Source organism: Papio anubis, chromosome 13 (assembly GCF_008728515.1).
Source record: "Papio anubis isolate 15944 chromosome 13, Panubis1.0, whole genome shotgun sequence".
Lineage (NCBI taxonomy): Eukaryota > Metazoa > Chordata > Mammalia > Primates > Cercopithecidae > Papio > Papio anubis.
Window position 1 is genome coordinate 10,069,977 of NC_044988.1, and position 25,394 is coordinate 10,095,370.

At 48.5% G+C, this 25,394-nt stretch overlaps 1 protein-coding gene across 7 annotated transcripts in view; it reads right to left on the reverse strand.

Moving 5' to 3' along the window:
* DAPK1 (death associated protein kinase 1) overlaps window positions 1-25,394 on the reverse strand; it is a 209,526-nt gene that overhangs the window by 31,466 nt on the left and 152,666 nt on the right. For all 7 annotated transcript variants that reach the window (XM_031654069.1, XM_031654073.1, XM_031654068.1 and 4 more), the window contains exons 18-19: window positions 20,038-20,136; window positions 9,563-9,640 (exon numbers count right to left, since the gene is read on the reverse strand). In XM_031654069.1, the coding sequence (XP_031509929.1) occupies window positions 9,563-9,640; window positions 20,038-20,136 (177 nt within the window). The remainder of the gene's footprint in view (window positions 1-9,562; window positions 9,641-20,037; window positions 20,137-25,394) is intronic.

The window sequence follows — 25,394 nt, forward strand, 5'->3', positions numbered from 1 at the left end:
ATGCTGCTGGGCTGCCACCAACCTGGAGCAATTCCACCTCCCAGCCTACTCCAGCCTTCCGCAGCAGCCCTGGGTCTTCCTTGTGAGTCCAAGGCTGTACCCACACCACGCCATGCATGAGCACCTGAGATGCGTCCACTGTGCTGAACAGTGGTCACCTTCCAAGGTGAGCATCCCAAGGGGCAGATGAAACTTCCTCAGCTATTCCCTGACATGCAGCTCCCCACACACAGAGATTCTTGGTACCAGCCCGAGTCTGCTTCATCTGAGATCGGGAGAAGGCAGAAAACTGTTCCTGGTTAAATCCAGTCACTGGATCCCGGGTGCCCCATTTTGGTAAAGAAACTGCGCCACGAATCTGCTTGCAGCTCTTTCTTCCTGTTTCGTGCCTGTGGATCTTGACACGTTGAGCTTCAGCACACACGTCTGTCCTGTTTGCAGGAACGGGGCAAGCTCATTCCTCCTCCACGAGTCACACAGGCCCTTCCACTCTCAGCAGACTCAAACCATGGTCAACTACAGACACCGCTGCCCCTGTGAGAGGCTTCTAGAAGCGATTGAACCTGCAGGCTGACTTGCTCCTGCGTATGAGGGCAAGCTATGCCTGTGACTTCCCCGTACTGACAGTCCAGATCACTCCTTCAAATTCCACGCAGGCCAATGCTGGGGCAGAAGCTCCTGGCAATCTGTTTGCCTGTTTCATGGGCCAGCCCAATAAATGGAGAAGGAGGGAGGAGGCAGCAGGAGGAGTTGAGACAGATGTGTTTCCTGTCTGCAGCGGTAACTTCCACGTGCATGGCACCTTCCAGCTCATGCTATGCCTTCACTCACATTCCCTATGAAAACCTCCAAGGAACCTTTGTGGTTAATACCATCCTCCTCCCTTTCAGATGAGGAAATCGAGGCTCAGAGAGGCCAAGGCACTTGCCCAAGGTGACAGAGCAAAGCCAGAACTCACCATCAGGTCTTCCTCCCACTGCTGGACACTGAAAGGGAGGTGGCAGGTTCCTCAGAAGCAGAGGAGACAGGAATAGACAGGGATATGCACACTGAAGGTGAACCCCACAGCACTGAGGACCATCCAAGGAAGGCCTCTCACAGTGCATCCCACTCAGAAGGCACCTCCTGAATAGGGCACCCTTTGGAGTGAAAAATTTCTGTGGAAGGACTCACCTGTCCTTGGTGCACCCCCCTCCCCTCCACCAGGAGCTGTCAGCCTTGGCTGAGATGGGCCCACTCACCCTTCAGTAAGTCTTTGGGAAACGGCACTGATCCAGGCTTATAGAATTCACCATCATCTTGAAAGGCCAAGAGAAGCAAAATATCCCCAGGTATTTCCCTTTACAAGGAAATCTCAGCTGATCCTGGAAGATGACCTCTCATCCTCACTAAGAACCTTGGAGAATCTAAGCACATCCGAATTCAATGCAGTCATCCTGGAAAAAAGTTTCTGAAATCTCTCCTGCATTGGTGGAGGCATGTTTTCACATTTCACTACCAGATGGCGGGTAGGGACGGGTTGGGGCCCAGAGGCCTCTCCCTGGGAAAGCAGCTTTCATCCACCCAGTGATCTGTCTCCAACCCAGAGGAGGCTCCAGGTCAGGTCTAGAAGGTGGTAGGAAGACTGATTTATTTGGAGGGGGGGTTCAGTAGTCCTTCCACAGCGTGTGTCTAACACAACTTACAAGACAACCCTGAGACCCGGCTGGCACAAAGGCCGGGCTTGGTGGGCCCTCCCTGGCTGGGCCAGGCGGGAGCCATGTGCAGCCAACACCTCCGGGGGAGAGGAGAGAGGACTGTGGTGCCACCGACATTTTTGGCTCATGGCTTGAAGTGCTCTCCAGTGTGTGCCCCTTAGGTCTGTGGGTGTGGCTGGAGGGTACTCAGGAGACCCCGGGGCATCCACGGTGTGGGCAAGACCAGGCAGGGGAGAGGAGGAGGCAGAACCGAACTCCAAGGAGTGCAGAATTCTGACTCAGAACCTTCCCGGTGGTCGTAAGGGGGTGTGTGTGTGCGTGTGTGCGCGTGTGTAGGATAGAGTATATTTACCTGTATTAGCTCTAATCACATCCTTTAAATATTTACACAGGAGTAGGAGCCTCCCTGGTATTCTTGCCCAAGGCTCACTAAGTAACAGAGCCTGGACAGCCCCAGTCCAAGCCCCACACATCTCCCCTGGCTGCCAAGATCGCCTCCTATCAGGTCCCTCTGCTCCCCGTCCTGACCCTGAGGCTCCAGTCTGAGCAGCCGGGGGAATTCCTAAACCTAAGGCAGATCTCACACCTGCCTGCACTTGGCCCAAACCCAATCTCCTCACCCCCTGGGTGACATCTATAAAGCTGTGCCACCTCCCGGTCATGTTGGGCATTGTTCTCTGCCTGCACCCCCAGGCACATGCTCTGGCCCTAGCCCAGTTACCCTCCTTTGTTGTTTTATGCTTGAGCTCCTCCAACCCTTCACTGCCCAGCCCTTTGCACTCCCTATTCCTCTGCCTTCCTCCAGCCCTTCCTTGGGCTGCTTCCTTCTTCTTGGCTTTCAGGTCTTGGTTTCAGTGTCACATCAGAGAGGTCCTCATCAGCCAGGTGAAAGCAGACTCCACCATCCTCTCATCTCACTTCATCCTGTTTCAGTTCCCTGCACGGCACCTACCCCAGGAGGCAGCAACCCTTTCTGTAGAGGGCCGGATGATCTCTGTGGCAACTCAACTCTGCCATGTATGAACACCAGCCACAGACAAGAGTGTGTGGCTGTGTCTCAATAAAACTTTATTTACAGAAGTAGGCGGTGGGTTGTAGGCCATTGTTTGTCACCCCTTGACCTTACGCATATCTATCAGTTTCCTGGCTGGGTTCTGCTGATTTTGTTCACTGTGGTCTCTGCCGTGCCCAGAACAGCTCTTACAGTAGACACTGGAAATACCTTTTCAGTGCATGAGTGAATGAATGTTATTTGGTAACTGCATTGCTCTTTGAAGCCCTGGTGAATCTCCTAATTTCTACTTTTCTTTCTTCCAGTACTGTTTTCTCCCTAGCAGCTTGGCTTTCACTTTCTCATCAGACAAGAGGACTAAACATTAGCAAGCTGATGGGGAAGACCATTCACGGTCAGGGAAGGCCAGATAAGAGCACTGAGAGGCCATGTGGCCCCGCCCACGTGGCAGGGTGCAGGGAGACGGCATGGATGGTGCAGCAACTCTTAATTACGCAAATGCAGTTTACAGGTGGTGAATTTTTCCATCTGGGCAACTCCCAAACTGATTTCATTTTTCAAAATATTCCTGGCCACCTTTCTTCACTGTTGGGTCTTAGGTTTAGGAAAAGCAAACTACTTTTTTTTTTTTTTTTTTTTTTGAGACACAGTCTTACTCTGTCACACAGGCTGGAATGCAGTGGCATGATCTCAGATCACTACAACCTCCACCTCCTGGGTTCAAGCGATTCTACTGCCTCAGCCTCCTGAGTAGCTGGGGCTACAGGCACGCAGCATGATCCCTGGCTAATTTTTTTTTTTTTGTATTTTAATTTTAATTTTTTTGTAGAGACGGGGTTTCACCATGTTGGCCAGGCTGGTCTTGAACTACTGACCTCAGGTGACCTGCCCACCTCAGCCTCCCAAAGTGCTGGGATTACAGGCGTGAGCCACTGCACCCAGCCTACTTTTAATTTCAGGTTTATGGAAAATCTGATTAGAAGGATGACCAAACAAAATAAAAACTAGCCAACTCCTCAACCCCCTTGAAATTCTTATTTTAAAATCAGGTAAGAATGGGACTTGCAGTGATTATAGTAAACATGGATGCTGATATAACATCTAGATCAATCCTTCTCCCATAGAAGGGGTCCCTCCTTTCTTCTAGAAGGAGAACTGGGTTTGGCTGAGCAACAACACAGTCCTCAGGCAGGTTTGGACAGCTGCATGGGGCTTTGTTACTGACTCAGCACAAGGAAGTAGAAGGTACAACTTCCTTCTGTTGTAAGGTGGTACCTACAGCCAGGCGGGGCTCTCAGGGACCCCCAAAACAATGATGAACCTATCAGCAACCTTTGGTAGGGAGAAGCAGACGTCATCTCTAGCATTTCTGATTCCTGTGGTGCAAATGCTCCCACCCTGGCTGATTTCAAGACCCCTGTGTGATGTCACCAGGTTGGAAAGACATGCTCGGCTCTCAGGGCCAGCACCAGAGGCTCCTGCACACCACTGCCCTGGTTCACTTAATGTGGAAGTGGGTCAGAATCGATCCCATGCAGCTCAGCCCTGCCCCCGGTTCCTTCTTCCCCAAGAGCTTTGGCCTTGGCCTCAGCCACCTTCCGTGCTCCTGCCCCCTGAACTGTCCAGTGATGAAAACAGCCAGTCCCTCTCCCCTGCACATCTTCCACTGCTGTGGGAGAACAGGATGATTTTGGTTCTATTTCCAGATGCCAAATCCCATTGCTTCCCTAGCAAATATAGTTTAAAGACACATTCCTAGGCAATGTCAACTGATGAGAGCTGAGAGCACAGATAGAAAGTATTTCTTTTGCTCAACTGGCCCGTTTGGAAACCAAATAAAATGGCAGGCAATGTAGGGCCACCATTCTCAGCTGTCCCAGATACAGACCTCTCCCCAGGACTGCGCTTTGGATCAACCCGCAGTGGTTCTTGCAGAGAGTGTGGTAGCACCGTAGGTGTTGAGGGAGAATGTGTGGAGGCATTCTTTTGGTTTTCATAATACCGCTGTAGGGAACGCTAGCATGTTAGATGCTTGGAGGCCAGGGACAAGAAACATCCTGCAAGGACAGGACCTCCCAGTCACCCAAGCTGCCAACAGCACCCAGTGAGAAACACTGGGGAACATCGAGGAGAAATGACATGGAAAGGAACATGGTCCTAAGACGCTCTGCAGGGTGAATGACTTCTTCTTCCCTTCCCCTCCCCTATCTTGTACCCCATTGTCTCCTCCTCCACGTGACCTGAGTTAGAACTGCAGCTCAGTCCCCTTCCTGGTGTCCTCAGCAGGCACTGCCTGCTCCTGGGCTCCCACCACAATCCTCAGCAATGCCTTCTCCAAGGAAGCTGCTGCGACAGCTCAATCATTTCCAATAACCAAATTCCAGTACCAGGTGTGTCCAGGTGCCGAGCAGTTACTTGCATGGGGATTCATATTCATACACAAGGAAGAAAGACCATGATTAGCAATGCTTGGCAGACAACTCCTCCTGTTCTGGCTAATGAGGAGCTAACGGTAAGAGCCCACTGAGGGATGATGAAGACAAACAAGTTCCAGGGGCTCCTTGAACACAGCATCTAGAAGATTCTGAGGGAATCAGAACCCTGGGCCTCCTCACAGGAAGGCGATCCCTGCGCACTACAAAGCAGGGAGGCTCAGCACAGGCACAGTAGCCAGTGTGGAAAGGATGCATCCCACCTGGCCAGGAATCTGCCCTGGAGCCCCGCGAGCCCACTGATTAAAAGCAGATAGCACGTACTTCCAGGTGAGGTCGGGACCTCAGGTCTGCACTGATTAGCATGTTGTCACCTCTTTGAAACCAGGTTTCCTGCAGCAACGTTCCCCTCTGTAAACCTTGGGCATGTTCTGAAATCACAGTGCCCACCACACACACTGAGGACTCAGTGGTGGCTGTCATCACAAATGACACTCAGGGTGCCCAGCCACAGGGGCCACTGCTGCACCTCACAGCTGTTCCAGAGTGCTCTGCAGGATTCCAACAATAGCAGGAAACACGTGGTGCTTACTGTGTGTAGGCACTGTGCGAGGGACATCATCTACATTGACCCATCCAACCCTTATCACGGTCATGGGAGGTAGCAGCAGACTCAACCACTTGACAAGCAGGGACACTGAGGCACAGAGCTGTTGAGCAACTTGCTAGCTCACCCAGCTAGAACGTGGTGGAAGTGGAGTTGGATCCCAGGCCATCTGACCTCCAGTCTGTGCTCTCAGGCACTACTCTGTATTTTGTTTCAACATAAAGATGGGGGGGACTTTTCACTGGATTCTGGGTGCTAAGGGGGATGTTGTCCTTTAACTAGGGCTTTAAGATGACTATGCTAGCCAGGTGCAGTGGCTCACACCTGTAATCCCACTGTTTTGGGAGGCCGAAGTAGGAGGATCACTAAAAGTCAGGAGTTAGAGACAGCCTGGGCAATGTATTGAGACACTGTTGCTAATATAAATGTTAAGAATGAGCCAGGTGAGTGTGGAGACATGTGCCTGTAGTCCTAGCTACTTGGGAGGCTGAGGCAAGAGGATCACTGGAACCCAGGAGTTTGAAGCCACAGTGAGCCCTGATTGCGCCACTGCACTCCAGCCTGAGCCACAGAGCAAGACCTCATCTCAAAAAAAAAAAGAAAGAAAGAAAAAAAAAAAAGTGACTGTTCTTTTCCTTGACCTCTCCTTTAGAGAAAAAAGACCACAGGATAATGGTAAAATACAAAATAATATTTTACTAAAATACAAAAATAATATTTTGCATTTTATAGTTTTTTTGTATTTTATAAAATATATTTTATAAAACATGATACATTTTATATTTTTGTATTTTGTATTTTATAGCTGTAATAGTCCACTTCCCATCTCTTTTAAAAATCTAGGCACCAAAAACAAAGGAACTAATGGATGGAAGAAAAGAAAATCCCAAACCGAGACAGGGCGAGAGCCCGCCCCCAGAAATTCAGAATTCTAAATGGGAACAAGCCCCTTTCGCTTAGGATTTGGAGGAAGCTCCGCAGCCCGGTGCTTTGCATCTCTCCTCCTCACTATGTCAGTCATCTAAGTGGACTGCAGAAAACAGGGACAGAGGACGGGAGAAGGACCTCCCACCCACCTGTCCGACCATCCCCAGCTCGTGCAACACTGCTCTCCCTCCGTCCTTTTTCTGAGCACTGTTTTCAGACTCGTCCTGGAAGGGCACATGTGGGTTCGCATCTCGCACAGTAATCTACTTTTAAGTCAAAGAATGAACCATTGCTAAGGGGCCATGGGCGCAGAACACAGCCAGCCCCACGAGATGCCTCCTCCCTCTGCATGAGGCGGGTGTCCCGAGTGACCCGATGGGGTGCTGCAGGTCACTGTGCTGCAACTGAATGTCTGCCTCACAATGAGCTGACTGCAGGTCCCCCGGCCCCTGCTCTGTGATACAGTTTCTTAGACGGTCAACAGCACTCGAAGCTGAGAGCGAATGTGGTGAGCAGCTTTCCAGAGGGAGGTAGTGGTGGAAGTGCTGGTGCTGTGTGAGCCGAGCCAGGGCCTCACACACCTGGGAGGGCACGGCATGGGGACTCAGGGACGCAAGCCAGGTGCGAGGTGCTACAGGTGGGTGTGCAGCCTCTCCGGGTGGAAACCTGAGCACATCTGACCTAGCAGGCTTCTGCACTCAGTCAAGTTGTCAGGCCTGTTGAAGAAGCCTTTCGCCCTTCCTTATAGTGTTTCTTCCTACTAGTGGACCATAACAGAGACCTGATAACTAACAGGAAAAAAAACTGTGCTCTTTTAGCCTGTGCAAAAACCAGACTTCTCGTCTCCTTTCACTATCAATGGATGCTGCCTGGGTAATGGATGCACACCAGCCTGTAGGCATGAGATTCTGTGCCCAATGCAGGGCCCCCTGCTGTGCAATCTGGCAAAAGCCAGAGGTTGCAAATCGAGGCTTGCATTGTGTCTGGTGTGGCTGGTCCTCTGCTTCAAAGATAGCAAATTTTAAACTTAGGAGACTCTATAGAAAGGCTCATTCTTGAATGCTAACTACTCACGGGCTCTCCCTTGCCCCTGCCCCTGCTTGTTTTGCCTGTAAAGAAAAAGGTTTCCCTTGAGTTTCTAGTCCAAATTCGCAGGCATAAGGACACAGTCCATAATGGTACAGAGTGAGAAATCACTAAGCCCATCATTGTAATTTATGAATTTCTGGTAAGAACAGGTGAGTAAGGCTAGGGAAATTTTACCTGACTTATCTCATTCTGCACTTTCCAGGACAAAGGGGGACTGAATCGAGCTCTCAGAGTTTATCAACATCTGCTCAGTGCCTCTGAGGCCAGTTCTCAGAATCCAAAGCAGAAGGGTGTGAAAATCAGTCACCCATGATTTTACCCTTGCCAGGTCAACTCCAAGGGGTTTTAATATGCATATATGAAGTGTGTCTCTCCAAGTCTATATTCTGCATAAGGAAAGAAATTATCCCAATCTGTGGCCTGCCTGCCCCTGGCAAGACCACAGGACAAGTATGAAAACTCAAACTTCAGGGGCTGTGAAGGTTATGACCTCACCACTTCTCCCCCAGGCACTTCTCAGTCTATACAACAAGAACTTTGTGGGATATCTGGAGCATATTTTGGACATTATCTTCTCAGCAAGTACTTAAACCAACTGAATTATCATTTTATTCCTAGTTTGCATTTTTAAAAAAATGATTACCAGCAGGCGCGGTGGCTCACACCTGTAATCCCAGCACTTTGGGAGGCCGAGGTGGGCGGATCACAAGGTCAGGAGATCGAGACCACGGTGAAACCCCGTCTCTACTAAAAAATACAAAAAATGAGCCGGGCGCTGTGGCGGGCGCCTGTAGTCCCAGCTACTCGGGAGGCTGAGGCAGGAGAATGGCGTGAACCCGGGAGGCGGAGCTTTCAGTGAGCCAAGATGGCGCCACTGCACTCCAGCCTGGGGGACAGAGCGAGACTCCGTCTCAACAAAAAAAAAAAAAAAAAAAAGAAAAAAAAAGATTACTATTGCTATAAATTTTTTTAAAAAGAGTAATTTTAAAAATTTTCAATAATATTTAAAGAAGAAAATGTTGAGTATAATAGCAAAATCGAAAAACATCACTTCTATCATTTTCTTTCTATGCATTTTAACATAGAAGAGATTATTACGTATACACAATCTGTCTTCTGCTTTGAAACTCAGACTCCCCTAACTCCTATTAGTAAAACTCCTTAAAAATATTTAAAAGGCCAAAGCCATTCTATTCCACGACTATAGGACCCTTTACTAGACATTACTATGGGTTATCTGATGTTCCCAATTTTTATTACTGTATTATAAATAATACTGCGGTGAACATCTTTAAGCATAAAACAGAGTTCCTAGATTAAAGGGTATGGCTATTGTGAAGTCTCCTGACACAACTGTTATGCTGTAGGCTGGAAAGGTACACCTGCCTTTACTTATTTTTGTCATGTTTCTTTAAGCCTTAGAGCAACAATGTTTGATAAACAGGAGCTTAACAGCTATCTTGGAGCTCAAACATAAGAAGGAAAGAGGCAGAGTCAGCGTCCTCATGCCCCGCTACTTTGTGGGAGTGGTTTATTACAGAGAGAGAGGGAGGAGGAAAACCAGACACAGCAACTGCAAACAGGCGAAATGATTTCCAAGTCCAAACAGAGAAGAAAACTGATAGGGAGCTGATGCATTTATACCGACTGACATGCAAACCACAGGACAGACACCACTGTTCCTAAAACCTGGCTGTCTAGAGCCTCATTTTGTTCATTCTCAAATAAGGAAAAAGACTGAGACTTTTTCACATAAACACAGGTAGAGAACTTCAGACCCATGAACAGAATTTCTCACCTTTCGAAGTCTTGCAAGGAGACCTGCTACGTGCTCATGCTGTTCCGATCTAGCAAGATCTTCTGCCGTCTTTCCATCCTGTTGGAGAAAAATGCGTTCGTTTCTTTTCTCCGAAAAGGAGAGCTGTGTGTGTTCCATACCCCAATTCCGTGGGTCTGAGGCAGAAACAAGCATAGCAGGTGTGAGAAGCTATGGTGTGTTTCTCTGGCTGTGCAATCCTTATTTCACTTGATTGTATAGCACAGGAAGATAAGAAGCAGGAACAAAACACATGCTGGTGTCTTCCTGCCCAATAGCGACACCTTTCATGTCCACAGGTTTAATCACAATTCAACTGCCTCCTCAGCTGAATGGTTCCTCGCTGTCCTGAACCCCTCTCTCCAATCTCCCATCGCGCAGACAGTAAAGATTCTCATTAGGTGCCAAATTCTAGTTAGTGCAAGCTACTGTGTTACAATCCTTACAGGGATAAACCCAGTCCTTGCATGATACCGGCTCCTGGTAATTACTGTGCATTTCAAAGGAAATACTTAGTTTGACAGGCAATTTTGATTGAAAGATTTTTTGGTGAACAGAAAACAAGGAAGTAAGAGTCCACAGTACTTTTATGCTTGCTTTTCACTTACAGACTTTTCATAGGCTGCCGTTTCACACTGAATAAATTTGTTTCTGTATCTACACCATGAACATACACGATGACAGCAAGTATTTATTGAACACCACCTCATAATACATGCCCGACCCAGCTCTCAGTGCTCTGCAAGCCTCAGTCCCCGAAGTCACCCCTGGGAGGCAGAAGCTGTCACTGTTCCCCTGCCACCGGGGAGAAACGGGACATGTAGGGGCTATTCTGTTGCAGTTTTAGAGATCACTAAAAATGCAAAAGTAGAAAAGATGAAAAGCAATGTAAAAAAATAAAAACAAAATTTTTTTTTTTTTTAAATAAAAAAGTAAGGATTTGGTTTATCTATCAATGTGTATCAATAACAAAGTTGCATCCCTGTAGAAGCTTAGGGATATCCAAAATCTACATGAGAGCAACCTCTCAATTCCTCAACCCAAGTCACTCCTGGAGTCATGCCTGGGGTCCCATTCGATAGTGTTGCTCAATCTTGCCAACACTGACATTTTGCACCAGGCAATTCTCTGTTGCTGGGCCTGTCTTGTGCCTCTTAGAAATTTTAGTAGCATCTCTGGTTTCTACACACTAGGTGGCAGTAGCACCCAACTCCCAGTTGTGACAACCAACTAGGCATTGACAATTGTTGGGGGTCGGGGGTCAAAACTGCCCTGCTCAGAACCACTGCCTTAGGCTGCCAGTCGAAGCCCAGGTGGCTGCTCTGGAGGAGGCTTGCTGTGCAGTCAGAACTGCCGGTCCCTCTCTGTTCCTTTAAATTCCTGAAATATCCCCCAGTGGGCAGGCTAGGGCTTCAAGCTTGCTTTGGGGGTGAAATAGGTGCCTTAACAGACACTGCATCTCCAACCAGGGATCCATGCCAAATACTCTAGTTTCTTTATGGACACAACAAAAGTCCATAAAGGGAAGGGGTTCTCCATTACACTCTGGAATCACCTGTAAAACTTGAAAATATCCTGTTGCCCGGCTCCCACACAGACACTGCTGTCATCAGTATGGGGTACATCCTGGGCTCCCAGGTAATTCTATTATGCAGCACGGTTTGGGAACCACTGCCCTAGTTAGAAGAAATCCGAGCCTTGACTGAAGTTTCCTGCCCCCGACACGTCTGAATAGGATGTTCCTCTTGTAGAACTCAGATGTACACAAAACACAGTCAGAGGCCTTTCACCGACAGGCTGAACTCTCCACTGTTCAACCTCTTCAAAATCAAGAGAACCACCATCAACAATACTTCCTCACGGCCAGGCATGGTGGCTCATGCCTGTAATGCCAGCACTTTGGGAGGCTGAGGTGGGTGCATCACCCAAGGTCAGGAGTTTGAGACCAACCTGCCCAATATGGTGAAACCCCCTCTCTACTAAAAATACAAAAATTAGCCACGTGTGGTGGCGCATGCCTGTAATTCCAGATACTCAGGAGGCTGAGACATGAGAATCTCTTGAACCTGGGAGGCAGAGGTTGCAGTGAGCCGAGATCGTGCCACTGCACTCAAGCCTGGGCGACACAGCAAGACTCCATCTCAAAAACTAAATAAAAATATAAAAAATAAAAATGTTTCCTCACATTTGCACTGCACTTTACAGCTTGCAAAACATGTTGCTCTAAAGGACACTATTCAGACTTTCAACAGAAATGCCTGGCAGTGCAGGAGACAGTTTGAAGTTGGGAGAAGACCCAGTTTGAAGTCCTGAACCCATCCCTCACCAGCTATGTGGCTGGTCACTCGGCCTTCCCAGGCCTGAGTTTCCTCATCTGCACAATGGAAAACGGTACCCTCCTTGCACAGGTTCTTGAGCAGGTGAGAGAAAACCAAATGCAAAGAACCAGCACAGTGCTAGGCACGGAAGAAGCAAGCAGTGTCAGAAATTATTCGTAGAAGAGCTGAGACTTGCCCTAACTACCTGGCCTTCTGTCTGAGAGGGAAAGGGGCAGAAGTCAGATCTCTGCATTTTGGTCTTGGCTCTACTGGACACCCCGATGGAGGCTGCAAAAGCAACACTAACATTTACTGCCCTCCTCCTTACCAACAGGACTTATGGGCTCAATGAAGTGCATGCACTGAAAATATATAGAAAGATGGCCAAGTGTCTCGGCACTCAGCTGTCCATCATCTCAACGTGAGCCTTGGGGACCAAGTGGCTGCAGATGAGTGAGTTGGGTCCAGAAATCACGGTGTCTCTTGTGCACCAGCAGCCTCCCACACAACATTCTAGACTGTGGGCAGTGATTCCCAAGTTGGTCCCATGACACAGAAAGAAATCCATGGGAAGGTGAAAGGCCACTTCACTTATTGTGAAGCCAGAGCCCCACAGGCCAGCCGGTTTTAGGAGCCTGCCCGTCACAGACACGCTGCTTATTGCTGTTTGGGGAAGTGCTCATGGTCAGGACTTCTGGTGACACAAGTAATATGCTTTGCAACAGAACAGATGGGGTTTCAACTGGGGCAAGCACTGACAGGGAAACCTATTTGTGTAACCCCCAGTGAAAAGATGATCTAAAAGAATGTGCACAGTCATTTAAACATCTTTAGATAGTGTCGGGGAAAATGTGGATTTTTTTGTTAACCTACAGAATTATAAGGGTTCATCTACTTAGCACTCGGCCAACAAACACTCCATGTCCTGCTTGGACTATGGTGTCATTCATTTTTTCCTTCCTTCCTTTGTACTTTCATCTAGCAGGTATTTACTGAGTGCCTATTATGCACAGGCCTACAAACACAGCAGTGAATAAAACCAGCAAAAGTCCCTGTTTTCATGGGATCCAGAATCTAGTGGGGACGGCCGACAAGAAACAAACAGGTGAGTAAAATACAGTGGGTCAGGTGGTGATAGGTGCTATGAAAAAAAATGGGGCAGGGGAGAGGAGGAGCTATCCTAGGGGTGGGGGAGGGATAGGATTTAAACTAGGGTGGTCCAGAAAGTCCTCCCTGAGAAGGTGAAGCTCGAGTCAAAGCCTGCAGAAGGTGAGAGAGCAAATCCCATGGATACCTGGGGAAGAGCTGCTCAGACCCAAGAACAGCAAGTACAAACGCCCTGGGGCGGTGGATGGCCAGCACATTTGAAGAACGTCAAGGAAGCTCATGGGGCTGATGTGGAGGGAGAGGGGAGGAGGTGGAATAGGAGATGCGGGTCAGGGAGGCAATGTCAGGGGCAGATCCTTGGGGAAGCCCCCATTTGAAGGGCTCTGATCCCCATGAGAAGCTGCTAGAGCATCTGAGCAAGGAGGACAAGATCTGACTTATGTCTGACCAGGTGGCTGTCTGGGGACCCGGCTGTGGACAGGTAAGGGTGGAAGCAGGGAGCCCACTTAGGAGGCAGCAATGAATTCCCAGTGACCCCTGCCCAAGGGCTCATTCCTCCTAGGAGAAGTCAGGATACAATTCTAATAGAGCAAGGAAGGCAAAGAGACCAGCAGCCCACAGGGGCGAATCACACATGCTGGAGAGGCTGGGACGGAGGAGGTTTCCCGGGCTGGAGGCGAATGTTGATGGATGAGGAGGAGTGGGTGCCACGGAGCCTTCCCCGAATGTTATGGGCTGTGTGCCCGCATGCCCGTAGCAGGCATTCCAAGTCTCTCTCACTCTGAAGGCAGAGGGCATCAGGTAGCCTCAGGGCAGAAGTGGGCAGACAGATGCGTGCCTGTGTGTGCTGATGCTGTGGGCACACTATGCGCAGGGGGTGAAGGGGGAAACGGAGAGCTCCAGGGTGAAAGAACAACAGGTGCCAACTCCATGATGGGGGAGCCGGCACAGGCTTCCCAGGACCCGGCCACAGTTGAAGGGGTGCAGGGGGCAGGGGAGGCTGGGCAGAGGCTGCGGAGGTCACATCCTGAAGGCACAGGAGCCCCAGATGGAGGTGAAAGTGGAGACCACCAAGCGGCTGGCATTTCTAGAAAGATAAAGGTGGGGCTGGGATGGACTGGTCCCAAGGGGCGGGAGGCTACTGTGCAGGGCCAGGCTAAGAGTCCGACTGGTCCAGAGGAGACTAAGGTTAAGGGTGATGCCCTTAACCAGGTGGGGGCTGGATGGGCGGGTGCTTTGTGGTCATGGAGAATTGGGAGGAGACTTAGTAGGCTGCGGGCTAGATGCAAACAGGTGAGGAGAGAGTAAGGAGGGTTTCTGTGATCCTGGGCAGGGTGACAGACACGTGCTGAAGCCCTTTGCAGAGGCTGAACACTGGGGAAGAGGAAGCACAGAACTGGAGGGAGGGGCCCTGGTGTGGGGAGGCCAGGGGCCGCTGAAGGTGCTGTGTGAGGCTGGCACTCAGGGGCAAGCAAGGACCAGAGACCTGAGTATGGGCCTCAGTGTTGGGCAGCTGCAAGTCTAGGGGCCAGAGAGGACTCGGGGGATGGAAAGGGAGAGGCTGGACTGCAGGGTGGACCAGCAGGAAGCAGAGGCCTGGGGAGAAGCAGGATGTGGGGACTTTCTCATCCCAGGCAGGAGAGTGTCAGGGAGCACCAAGGGCACCCAGTCCTGGGGATATCCAGTGAAAGAGGCTCGGGGCAGCAGCTGGGACTTGGGTGGAAAGATGACAAGGACGCAAAAGGAAGAGCTGGTTTTGAGTCAGGGAGGGATCACAGGGGCCAGGGGCAACAGCTGGGCCAGGCTCATGCGGGCTTCGGGGTGGCTGGGAAAGTTTTATTTCTTGACCTGTGTGGAATTCAAGGGTGTTTGTCTTATGGAAACCCACTAAGCTTTATATTGGTTTATGTGCTTTTTTCTATTTATGTTTTATTTTATAGTAAGAAAGTTTAGAAGGAAAGCTGACAAGAGGTGAGTGTGGACTCTGCTGAGGGTTGTGTGAAGTGGAAGACAAGACAGTGGAGGGTGCAGGAGTGAGGGAGGCAAGGACAAAGAGGGGACAGGATGTGCATCCTCGTTCAGGTCACCCTGGCTGAGGACTCAGTGGAGTGGGAAGGTGGCAGCAGGGGGCGCTGGTGGTTCTGAAGGAGAGGTAGATGGAACTGCTTCTGGAGGGTGGGAGGAAGGCGTGGGTGCTGGGCCTTCCAGGAAGACCAGAGGCCCCTCCCCAGGCCTTGACTCAGCCTGAAACCTGGGGAGTAAGGACGCACTGTGAGTGCACAGAAGGAAAGCTTTGTATAAACCAAAGAATGTGAAAGATCTCAATAATTTAAGAATACTGGAAGCCCTCGCCAGATCAATTAGGCAACAGAAATAGAGGCATCCAAACTGGAAAAGAGGAAGTCAAGTTATCCCTGTTCGCTGATGATACGATTTTATATCTAGAAAACCCTGAAGACGTCACCAAAAAATTCTTAGGGTTAATAAATTAATTCAGTAAAATTTCAGAATACAAAATTAACATACAGAAATCAGTAGAGTTTCTACATACCAATGACGATCTAGCCCCAAATCGGGAAGGCAATCCCATCTCCAACAGGTACCAAAAAAAAAAAAAAAAAAAAAAATTCCAGGAATATATTTAACCAAGGAGGTGAAAGATCTCTACGAGGCAAACTAAAAAACACTAATGAAACAAACTGTAGATGAGAAGAAATAATATTGTTAAAATGACCATACTGCCCCAAACAATCTACAGATTCAATGCAATCCCCATCAAAATACCCACCTCATTTTTCACAGAATTAGAAAAAACAGCTCTAAAGTTCATATGAAACCACAAAAGGGCCTAAATAGCCAAAGCAATCCTAAGCAAAAAGAGCAAAGCTGGAGACATCATACTGCCTAATTTCAAATTACACTAGATGGCTACAGTACCCAAAACAGCATGGTACCCACTTAAAAACAGACAATGGAGCAGAAAGGAATAGGGAACCCAGAAATAAAGCCACATGCTTACAGTCAATTGCTCTCTGACAAATTGATAAGAACATACACTGGAAAAAGGACACCCTTTTCAATAAGGAGTGCTGGGAAAATTGGCTATCTATTTGCAGAAAAATGAAACTGTATCCTTCTCTCTCACCATGTGCAGAAGTCAACTCAAGATAGATTAAAGACTTAAATGGAAGATCTTAAATTATAAAAATACTGGAGGAAAACTCAGGGAAAACTTTTCTAAACATGGGTCTAGGCAAATAATTCATGACTAAGACTTCAAAAGCATAGGGAACAAAACTAAAAATAGACGAACAGGACTTAAACTAAAAGCCTCTGCACGGCAAAGGAGATAATCAACAGAGTGAACAGACAACTTGCAGAATGAGAGAAAATACTGCAAACTCAACATTCAACAAGGAACTAGTATCCAGAATGTACCAGGAACTCAAACAACTTAACAACAACAACGAAAACCACCAAATAATCCCATTTAAAAGTGGGTTAAGGACATGAAGAGACATTTTCCAAAAGAAGACAAATGGCTAACAAACATGAAAAGCATGTTCAACATCACCAATCATCAGAGACATGCAAGTTAAAACCACAATGAGGTATCAACACCAATCAGAATGGCCATTATTACAAAGTCAAAAAATAACAGATGTTGAAGAGGATGTAGAGAAAAGAGAATTTTATACATTGTTGGTGGGAACATAAATTAGTACAACCTCTATGGAAAACAGCATGGTAACTTCTCAAATAACTAAAAATAGAACTCCCATTTGTTCCAGCAACCCCACTACTGGGTATCTACCTGAGGGAAAATAAATCATTATATGAAAAAGATACCTGCACTTGTATGTTCACTGCAGGACTATTCACAATAGCAAAGGTAGGGAATCAAACTGTCCATCAACAGAGGACTGGACTTAAAAATTGTGGTATATATACACAACGGAATACTACTTGGCCATTAAGAAAAGGAAATCAGGCTGGGTGCGGTGGCTTACACCTGTAATCCCAGCACTTTGGGAGGCTGAGGCAGGCGGATCATAAGGTCAGGAGATTGAGACCATCCTGGCCAACACGGTGAAACCCCGTCTCTACTAAAAATACAAAACTTAGCCAGGTGTGGTGGCACACGCCTCTAGTCCCAGCTACTCGGGAGGCTGAGGCAGAAGAATCGCTTGAACCCGGGAGGCAGAGGTTGCAATGAGCCAAGATCAGGCCACTGCACTCCAGCCTATCGATAGAATGAAACTCCCTCTCAAAAAAAACAAAAAACAAAAAAAAAAAAGAAAGAAAAAAGAAAAGGAAATCATGTCCTTTACAGCAACATGGATGGAAATGGAGGCCATTATCCTAAGTGAAACAACTGAGACACAGAAAACCAAATATCACATGCTGTCATTTAAAGTGGGTGCCAAATGATGTGTACACAGGGAAGCTGTGTGTGGAAAATGAACAGTGGGGACTTGGAGGGGTGAGGGGGAGGGAGGCTCCTGGAGGATGGGAGTTTGGTGGGTAAAATGTGCTTTGCTCCAGTGATGGACAGGCTGAAGACCCTGACTTCACCCCAATGTAATATACCAATGGAGAAAATTGCACTTGTACCCCATGAATATATACAAATAATAAATCAATAAATAAATTTATTGATTTACAGGTTAGCATAATATTTGTATTATCTCGTGCTAATATATTATTGAACTTCATTTCCTCTGTCTCTTTTTCCTCCTTCCATGTGGCTGCTAGGAAACTTAAACCGAGGGATATGGTGTGGTCAGTGTTTCTGAAGGCAGCGTCCCCAGTAAGGAGCTCCAGTCTGGAGGGTCTCCTCGGCCCCACGGGAGAGGAAGCCCCAGTTGGCCGGGGGGAGGGTGGGGGGGTCGGTGCACTGGGAGAAGGCTAGGCACACCCAGCTCTGCTCACTCTCCCATCTCCCGGGCCTCGGCGCCGGCTCCAGCCACTGCGCTCCCACCGCGGGAGGACACTGGAGGCCGCTGAGCCCCGGCCTGAATAGGGCAATCCTCCCGGACTCTGCCCCTCTGAGGACCGGGCGTGGCTTGCAGGTTCTAGCGTTGCCTCCCACAGGGGCGCCCCCAGCCCCTGTCACGCCCTCAGGACCCGCTCCTTTCTGTCACTACACGGTCCCATTCGCCCATTCGGTGACTGTAATTGACGGCTGTGACTCTCGGGTCAGCCTCCCTTTCCCATTTCCCGAAGTCTCCTGAGGGGCGAAGTCTCCTGAGGGGCGCGCGCCTGTCTTGTGCCCCCGGACTCCCTGCTCGCACAGCGCCCCCGGTGTGTGCGGCGTGACTGAGGAGGCGGCAGAAAGAGCCGCACCCGCCTCGCAGGTTAGCTCTGGGCATCGTGGAGGCGCCTGGGGACAGAGGACGCTTCTCCTACGGTGGGAAGCGAGAGAGCGAGGAGGTGCACGGAGGGACCTGAGGGGGAGCCTGGCGGGGACCACCGATGCAGCTGTCGTGGGGAAGGGCAGAGGGCCCTGTGGCTCATGGAGGGACCCCACAGAGGGGGCCGCACGTTTCAGCAGCCCCAGCCTGCACTGCGGTAGATGCAACCGCGTCAGCTGCTGGCATCTTCAATAATGGTCTGGCTGGGTCTTTCATGAAGCCACACATAGGACAAAAATATTTATTCGTCTTGAAAATGCATATAAATGCTCTATTAGGGAGTAACTGGAACCTGTGCCCAAGCATGGCTGGGCAGGCTTGACAATGGCCCACGAGATCTAACAAGTCAGGCACAGCAGGGTGAAGTGGGTATGGTGTGTGCATTTGCGGTGGGTGACCAGGTGCCCTAGAAACGGGCCTCATCCCATGCGGAGTACTTGGTAATAACTGAGCCTGCAGAGAAAGCACAGAGCTGGGCGCCCCCCGACTGCACAGATCAGACCTATTACTTCTGGGGAGGGAATGACATCCCGATAACATGAGTGCACTCAGGGAGGCAACATCCTAGCCCCAGCGGTCAGCAAACACTTTCCGTCAAGGGCCAGGGGAAGAGGTGTTTGGGCTCCGTGGCACATATGGTCTCTGTCACAACTGCTCAGCTCTGACACCTGGCATGGAAGCCGCCAAGGCCAATAAAAACCTTAGGCATGGCTGTGTCCCAGTAAGACTTCATTTACAAAAACCAGCAGTGGGATATGGCCTGTGGGCCACGGTTTGCTAACCTCTGGATGATCTCCAGGAAATGAGGCTCTCTTCCAGCCTTGGGGCCTGAGCTGGGCTGACACATTAAAGCACCACTTGGTCTCCTCAGAAAATCACCCTCTGTCAGCAAAGCTCTAATCTGTGGGCCCAGGACTCTCCCACACAGGCTGGATGGTCAGCCTACTCTCAGGCCGGCAAGCACCCGAATGGTAACATTTCACTGCAGCCGTAACATTGCAACCATACCTCATTAGCTGATGCATTTTCCTTCTTGAGTATTTTATGAAATGTGAATCGAAGGGTTTCCTCAGCAGGGAGGTGCTAGGTCTGGCATCGGGAGCAGGGAGTGAGGGAACTGAAGAAATCTCACTTAAAATACTCCACAGGCCTAAAGCAAAGCCTGACTCTTTAAGCAACTCCCGCTTATGGCACCCGGCAGTCTGGTCTTGGGCAAATACGGAGACTGCACCCAATATCCACTGAGGATTCTTCCTCCTCCAGCTCCTTCTAAAGGGCAGGGGCTCCAGTGCCCTGGGGCAGAGGAGCATTTAGGAAGGGGAAGTACACACATCCCACAATGCAGGGGCCCTGGTGTGTGACTTGGAAAACAAAAAGAGCAGAGGGAAGCAGCGGAATCCCTGGCAGCGCAGGGTGTGGGGAGATGAGAAGAGCAACATTAAGGAGACATTAGGTTGGGCGTGTGTGGGCGAATGTCTGTGTTACTGCGGCGGAGGAGTGAACAGCAGCCTGGCTGCTTTAGAATGCAGAGTTGCCATGCAAGCCCTGTCCCTCCTGCCCTGGAGGCGCCAGAGGCTCCCAGCAGCTCCCTCCTGCACGAAGCCCTGTGAGCACTCACTGCGGTCAGCGCCTCCACGCTGGCTCCCATCAGACAGAGGTACCGGACCACGTCCAGGATCCCGTTGTTGGCCGCAAGGTGCAGAGGCGTTCGTCCGTACTGGGAAGAGAGAAAAAAGGTCAAAGGTCATTCTTCTCATGCAGTTGCTGAGGATGACATTCCCGAGACACAAGGTTAAGGAAGGGGTCAGGGCCCACCAGAAAGAAGGAAAGAGCCATCTCCCTTCTCCTGAAACTTGCTCTCCACTGGGGCAGGCCAGCCAGGCAGAACCTTTCCAAGTGCTCTGCAGTTAAAAGAGGAGCTTCAAAATACAACTTCAAAGAGAACTGAAGTAAGTTTCCTGCTGTGCTGGCCTGAAGGAGGCAGGAGCCAAGGGCTCAAGGCCCAGAGTTCTAGCAAGATCTGCACCATAGATCAAATGTAGACACAGCCAGGGAAGAAGATACACAGAAGACAGATATTGAAGACATCCTAATTAGTGAAAATCCCAGGACAAGCCCATAAGCCCTGTTTGTGCCTGTGGTTCCCAAACTGTGTGCCAAGGTAGCCCAGGGAACTGCACTGAATTCATAGGGGTGCCCAGGAATATCTAAAGTTTTTGATAAGAAAACTGGTTCTGAGACCAGGTGAACTACTCGCTTGAAGTGGTGCAGAGTGTCATCATTAGACGGCACCACCCTGCCTTCCATGACACCATGTCCCTCACAGCAGGGGGTTGGTGGCTGCCCTGGGAGGAATCAAGAGTCTTGAGGAAATCACTGTGGACAGGATATGAGGCCATGTCCACTCTGAGTCCAAGGTTTCAAAAGTGCAGTGCACTCATCACATTGTACATAATGTGGTCGCGGAAGAAGGAAAAGAAAATATTAGTTTTCTTTCTGTTTATATGTATTATCTTTCTCAGCTGCTGCTAAGCTGTTAGGACATAAGTGGTTACTAAGTTGTTTGGAATGAACAGAAGTGTTAGGGATTTCTTTTGATCTAGGGGAACCATGAAAAAATAATTACTGAAACCCTGAGCATGTTGTGAACTGAGAAAGTTTGGGAATGTCTTTTTTATGCTATGTATTTTTAAATATCAGTTTTTGTTATACAGGTAACACATGCTCTTTTTAAAACTCCAAGCAACCTACAGAAACATATAATACAAAATAAAAATCTCCCTTCTCCACTCCCCCCTTTACTCTCAAGCTCCCTGGCTCAGAGCTGTCCCTGTTTTAACAATTTGGTCCATTTCCTCCCAAGCTCATATCTATGAATCCTCAACAGGAGAGAAATAATTTAAACAGCCGAGATGTGGTCATAGCCCACCTTCCACTCTGTCGCTTGCTTTGTCCATCTAACAGTAGATTGGGAACACCTTTCCATGCCTGTAACAGGAGGGATCACATTCTGAATGCCTGAATTGCATCCACTGCGTGGCTCTCATGATTCATTCAGCCACCGAGGGTGGACGCTAAGCAGCCTCAATTCCCGGCTAGTGTAAACACTGCTGCAGTGTGTGACACGCTCATATTTCTTTATTATTATCTTCTGCAGTAATGCAGAAAGCAGATATTAAGCTTTCAAGTGTCCTAGAGTTCACATGAGAAGGAAAAGAGAAGGTTTTGAAGACTGGGTGAAATGTTTAAAAGATGCAATATAAGGGAGATGGAATTTTGGTTGTAAAATGCACAGTTTTATAGAAGAGAAGAAAGCTGAGGAAGAGAGTGTGATGAAGAAAACGGCAGAGGAAATGGCCACTGTTGAAGGGCCCAGGTTGGGACAGAATGACACCAAACCCCTTACCTAGCCTTAAATTCCAGTTCTGCCACCACCTGGACCCAATGTCTCCAGCTTCATTTTCTCCCTTCCCCATAACCCCCTCCCTAAATACCTACCCCACACCCACTATGTGTCAGTGATAGCCCACAGCAGACACACTGGCTTCCCTTGGTGGAAAACAGCTTCCCTCTTCTCCATCTGTCAAAGCCTTGATCATCTTAAGTGATCACCAATGAAAAGCCTTCCCTGATTTCTTTAATATCTGAGTTGTTGCTTCTGTGTTTCTGGAGCACCTTGTGCCCAACACAGCAGCAATGACAACATGAGATGTGGCTACATCTGAATGTGAATGTGTCTAAAAGCAGCCTGAGGGCAGAGCCATTCACCTTGGCATCTACTAGTTCCTCCCTCCACGCTGGGCACAGTGCTGCCCTGGAAGGGGATAAACACCTGACAGGCAGCCAGTCCTCTCTCATCCTCCCAGATGCTGCGTGCGCACAGCGTGCCTTCTGTCTGTCCTTAAGGGAAGTACCAACTCAAAGAGGGACAAATGGGTAAGGGCCATGCATTCTGCGGCATCTATTTCCTTTCCTTTCCGTGCTCTCTAACACGGCCAGTTAAACAGCCACTCTCCTGATTTCCATACGAGAAGGAGGAAGAATGCAGAAATATCTCACTGCGTGAGCATCAAACATAGCAACGAGGTCCTGTCACACACTGGTGACAGGGTAGGATTTGAATGGCCATTTTTATTTCTGGAGGAACTTAATCCAGATAAGGAAAAGGCAAGACCATGCAATGAAGAAAGAGCAACAGCCTCCTTGTGGCATGGGGGTGCCCCTCCACGCTCCCAATCGGTTACTTGAGTGTGTCTCTAGAAAGCTGGATGTGCTTTGGTGGGAAACAATGTCTTCTGTTACACACCTGTGCTTCTTTTAAGGCCTTCTAAAGCCCCCATCACCTTTCCTTTAAAAAAAAAAAAAATGGCAAAACAAGCCTGACAGCAACCCTTCTGAAGAAGCTGAGACCCCCAAAGTCAGGGTGTGCTGATGATGGGAGTGTCAAAGCCAACCCGGGGAGCCTGTCTGCGGGGATGGAGATGCAGAGCTTGTGTGCAGCCAGCACCCTTCTGTCCAGGCAGGCTCTGAATTACGGGTCTGAATTATGCTGCTAATTCCAAGGGGTTGAAACTGGAACTGATGATTTTCACAGCAGCTGAGCTTCACTCAATGACAAAATCGTCTACAGAAGGCCCTCTATGTACAGCTGCTGTGCCATAGACCGTGATTACGCAAGTTTCTGTCAGCATTTATCGACGTTACTTATAGATATTTGCAGCCTGAAAAATGTGAGACTTTTCCAGTGAATAAGCCAGTGGTTTTAAAACACGAAAGTCTGGGACTGTGGATTTTTTAAAGAGTGTATTTAACAAGTGCAGTTGTGCATTTAGGTATGGAGTGAAACTGGGAAGAACACCATTCCCTGCTTAGGTTAGGGCAAAGAGATATCTGCTCAGCTCCTCCTCTCCCCCTCACAAGGGGAAAGTCGATTCTACTTGCTGCACACATAGTAGGCCCCTGGGCGCACAGTGGGAATGTCTACAGAGAGTCAAATAAGTGCAGATGTCCCTTGAAGCTGCTTTTGATTCATTTGAAGAATCCTAGAAGGAAACCCAAGGTCTTGATGCTACTTCATACTACATTTGGCTTTTCCCTTAAGCCACTTACAGAACTGACTTGGCAAGATTAGAACGGGACAAACTAAGAAAGCAACCAGCAGCTAATGGCTAAAACCTGGGATACTGCCTTTCCACACAGTGTCAGAATGTGCAATTACCAATTTCAATTTCTGTTTGAGTTAATCATATAACATGCAAAAGGAATAAGTTTACATAAAAGTATAATTTTCCAGCTGTTTCAGATATTCTTTTTTTTTTTGAGACGGAGTCTCACTCTGTTGCCCAGGCTGGAGTGCAGTGGCGCGGTCTCGGCTCACTATAACCTCTGCCTTCTGGGTTCAAGCGATTCTCCTGTCTCAGCCTCCCAAGTAGCTGGGATTACAGGCATGCACCACCATGCCCAGCTAATTTTTGTATTTTTAGTAGAGATGGGGTTTCACCACATTGGCCAGGCTGTTCTTGAACTCCTGACCTCGTGATCCACCCATCTTGGTCTTCCAAAGTGCTGGGATTACAGGCGTGAGCCACTGCACCCGGCCCAGATATTCTTTTACCTCCAACAAACCATACTAGAATCCTACTGGCATTGTATAAACCACTGATAAACATTTCCTGAAATTAAAAAATTAATTGTACTTGGACTTCAATTTTAGCATAATTGTAACAGCATAATGCTCGTCTTTAATACAGCTACACGGCCAAAAATCACAGGAATCTCCAATAGTCTATGTTGTTTGGTAATGAAAATCTATATGGAATTCAGAGAAAAGGGAAGGTGGTGGCTAAAATCTAGAAGTCAACATTTTTTATGAACCTAAAAGCACAATTATTTTCATTTCTCCATTTTTCACCAAATGATAGCGTCTCTTTGGTCTTAACACATTTATTTAGCACAAAAAAAGGTACTAGGAACTTTTGCCCATAAAACTCTCAATGTGGAAAGCTAAGAAGAAAAATATAGGGCCAGGTGTGATGGCTCACGCCTGTAAACCCAGCACATTGGAAGGATGAAGCGGGCAGATCACCTGAGGTCAGGAGTTCGAGACCAGCCTGGCCAACATGGTGAAACCCCATCTCTACTAAAAATACAAAAATTAGCCGGGTGTGGTGGCACAGGCCTGTAGTCCCAGCTACTCAGGAGGCGGAGGCATGAGAATCGCTTGAACCCAGGAGGCAGAGGTTGCAGCAAGCCAAGATTGGGCCACTGCACTCCAGCCTGGGCGACAAGAGTGAGACTCAAAAAAAAAAATAAATAAATAAATAAAATAAAAAAGAGAAATACAGTCCTGGGATCAAATCTTAATGTCCTTAGACATTTTCCTGAAGACTTAGTGCTCTAGAAAGATGTTAGAATTTTACCATGAGCCTCTCTGATTCCTCTACAGAGCCTCATGCTCACATGCATGTACACACACACACACACACACACACGATTTCCATCAGTGTACACTGAGTTATGCAAAAAGCACTTATTATAGTAATTTTGTTTATCTATGAAATTATTCAAAAGTCACATGTAAAATGCAACTTAAGATGGCAAAACCCCATAAAAAAGTACATGTCCATATAAGTAACATTCACTTACAACAACAAACACATGCAAATAGAAACTTGGCCAAAATCCAGGATCAGGTGGGAGGACACAGAATCAGGACCTGGGATCAGGCAGGAGGACACAGAATCAAGACCCACAATTGGGTGGATGGACACAGAATCAGGACCTGGGATCAGGTGGGAGGACACAGAATCAGGACCCGGGATCAGGCGGGAGGACACAGAATCAGGACCTGGGATCAGGTGGGAGGACACAGAATCAGGACCCGGGATCAGGTGGGAGGACACAGAATCAGGACCCAGGATCAGGTGGGAGGACACAGAATCAGGACCCAGAATCGGGTGGGAGGACACAGAATCA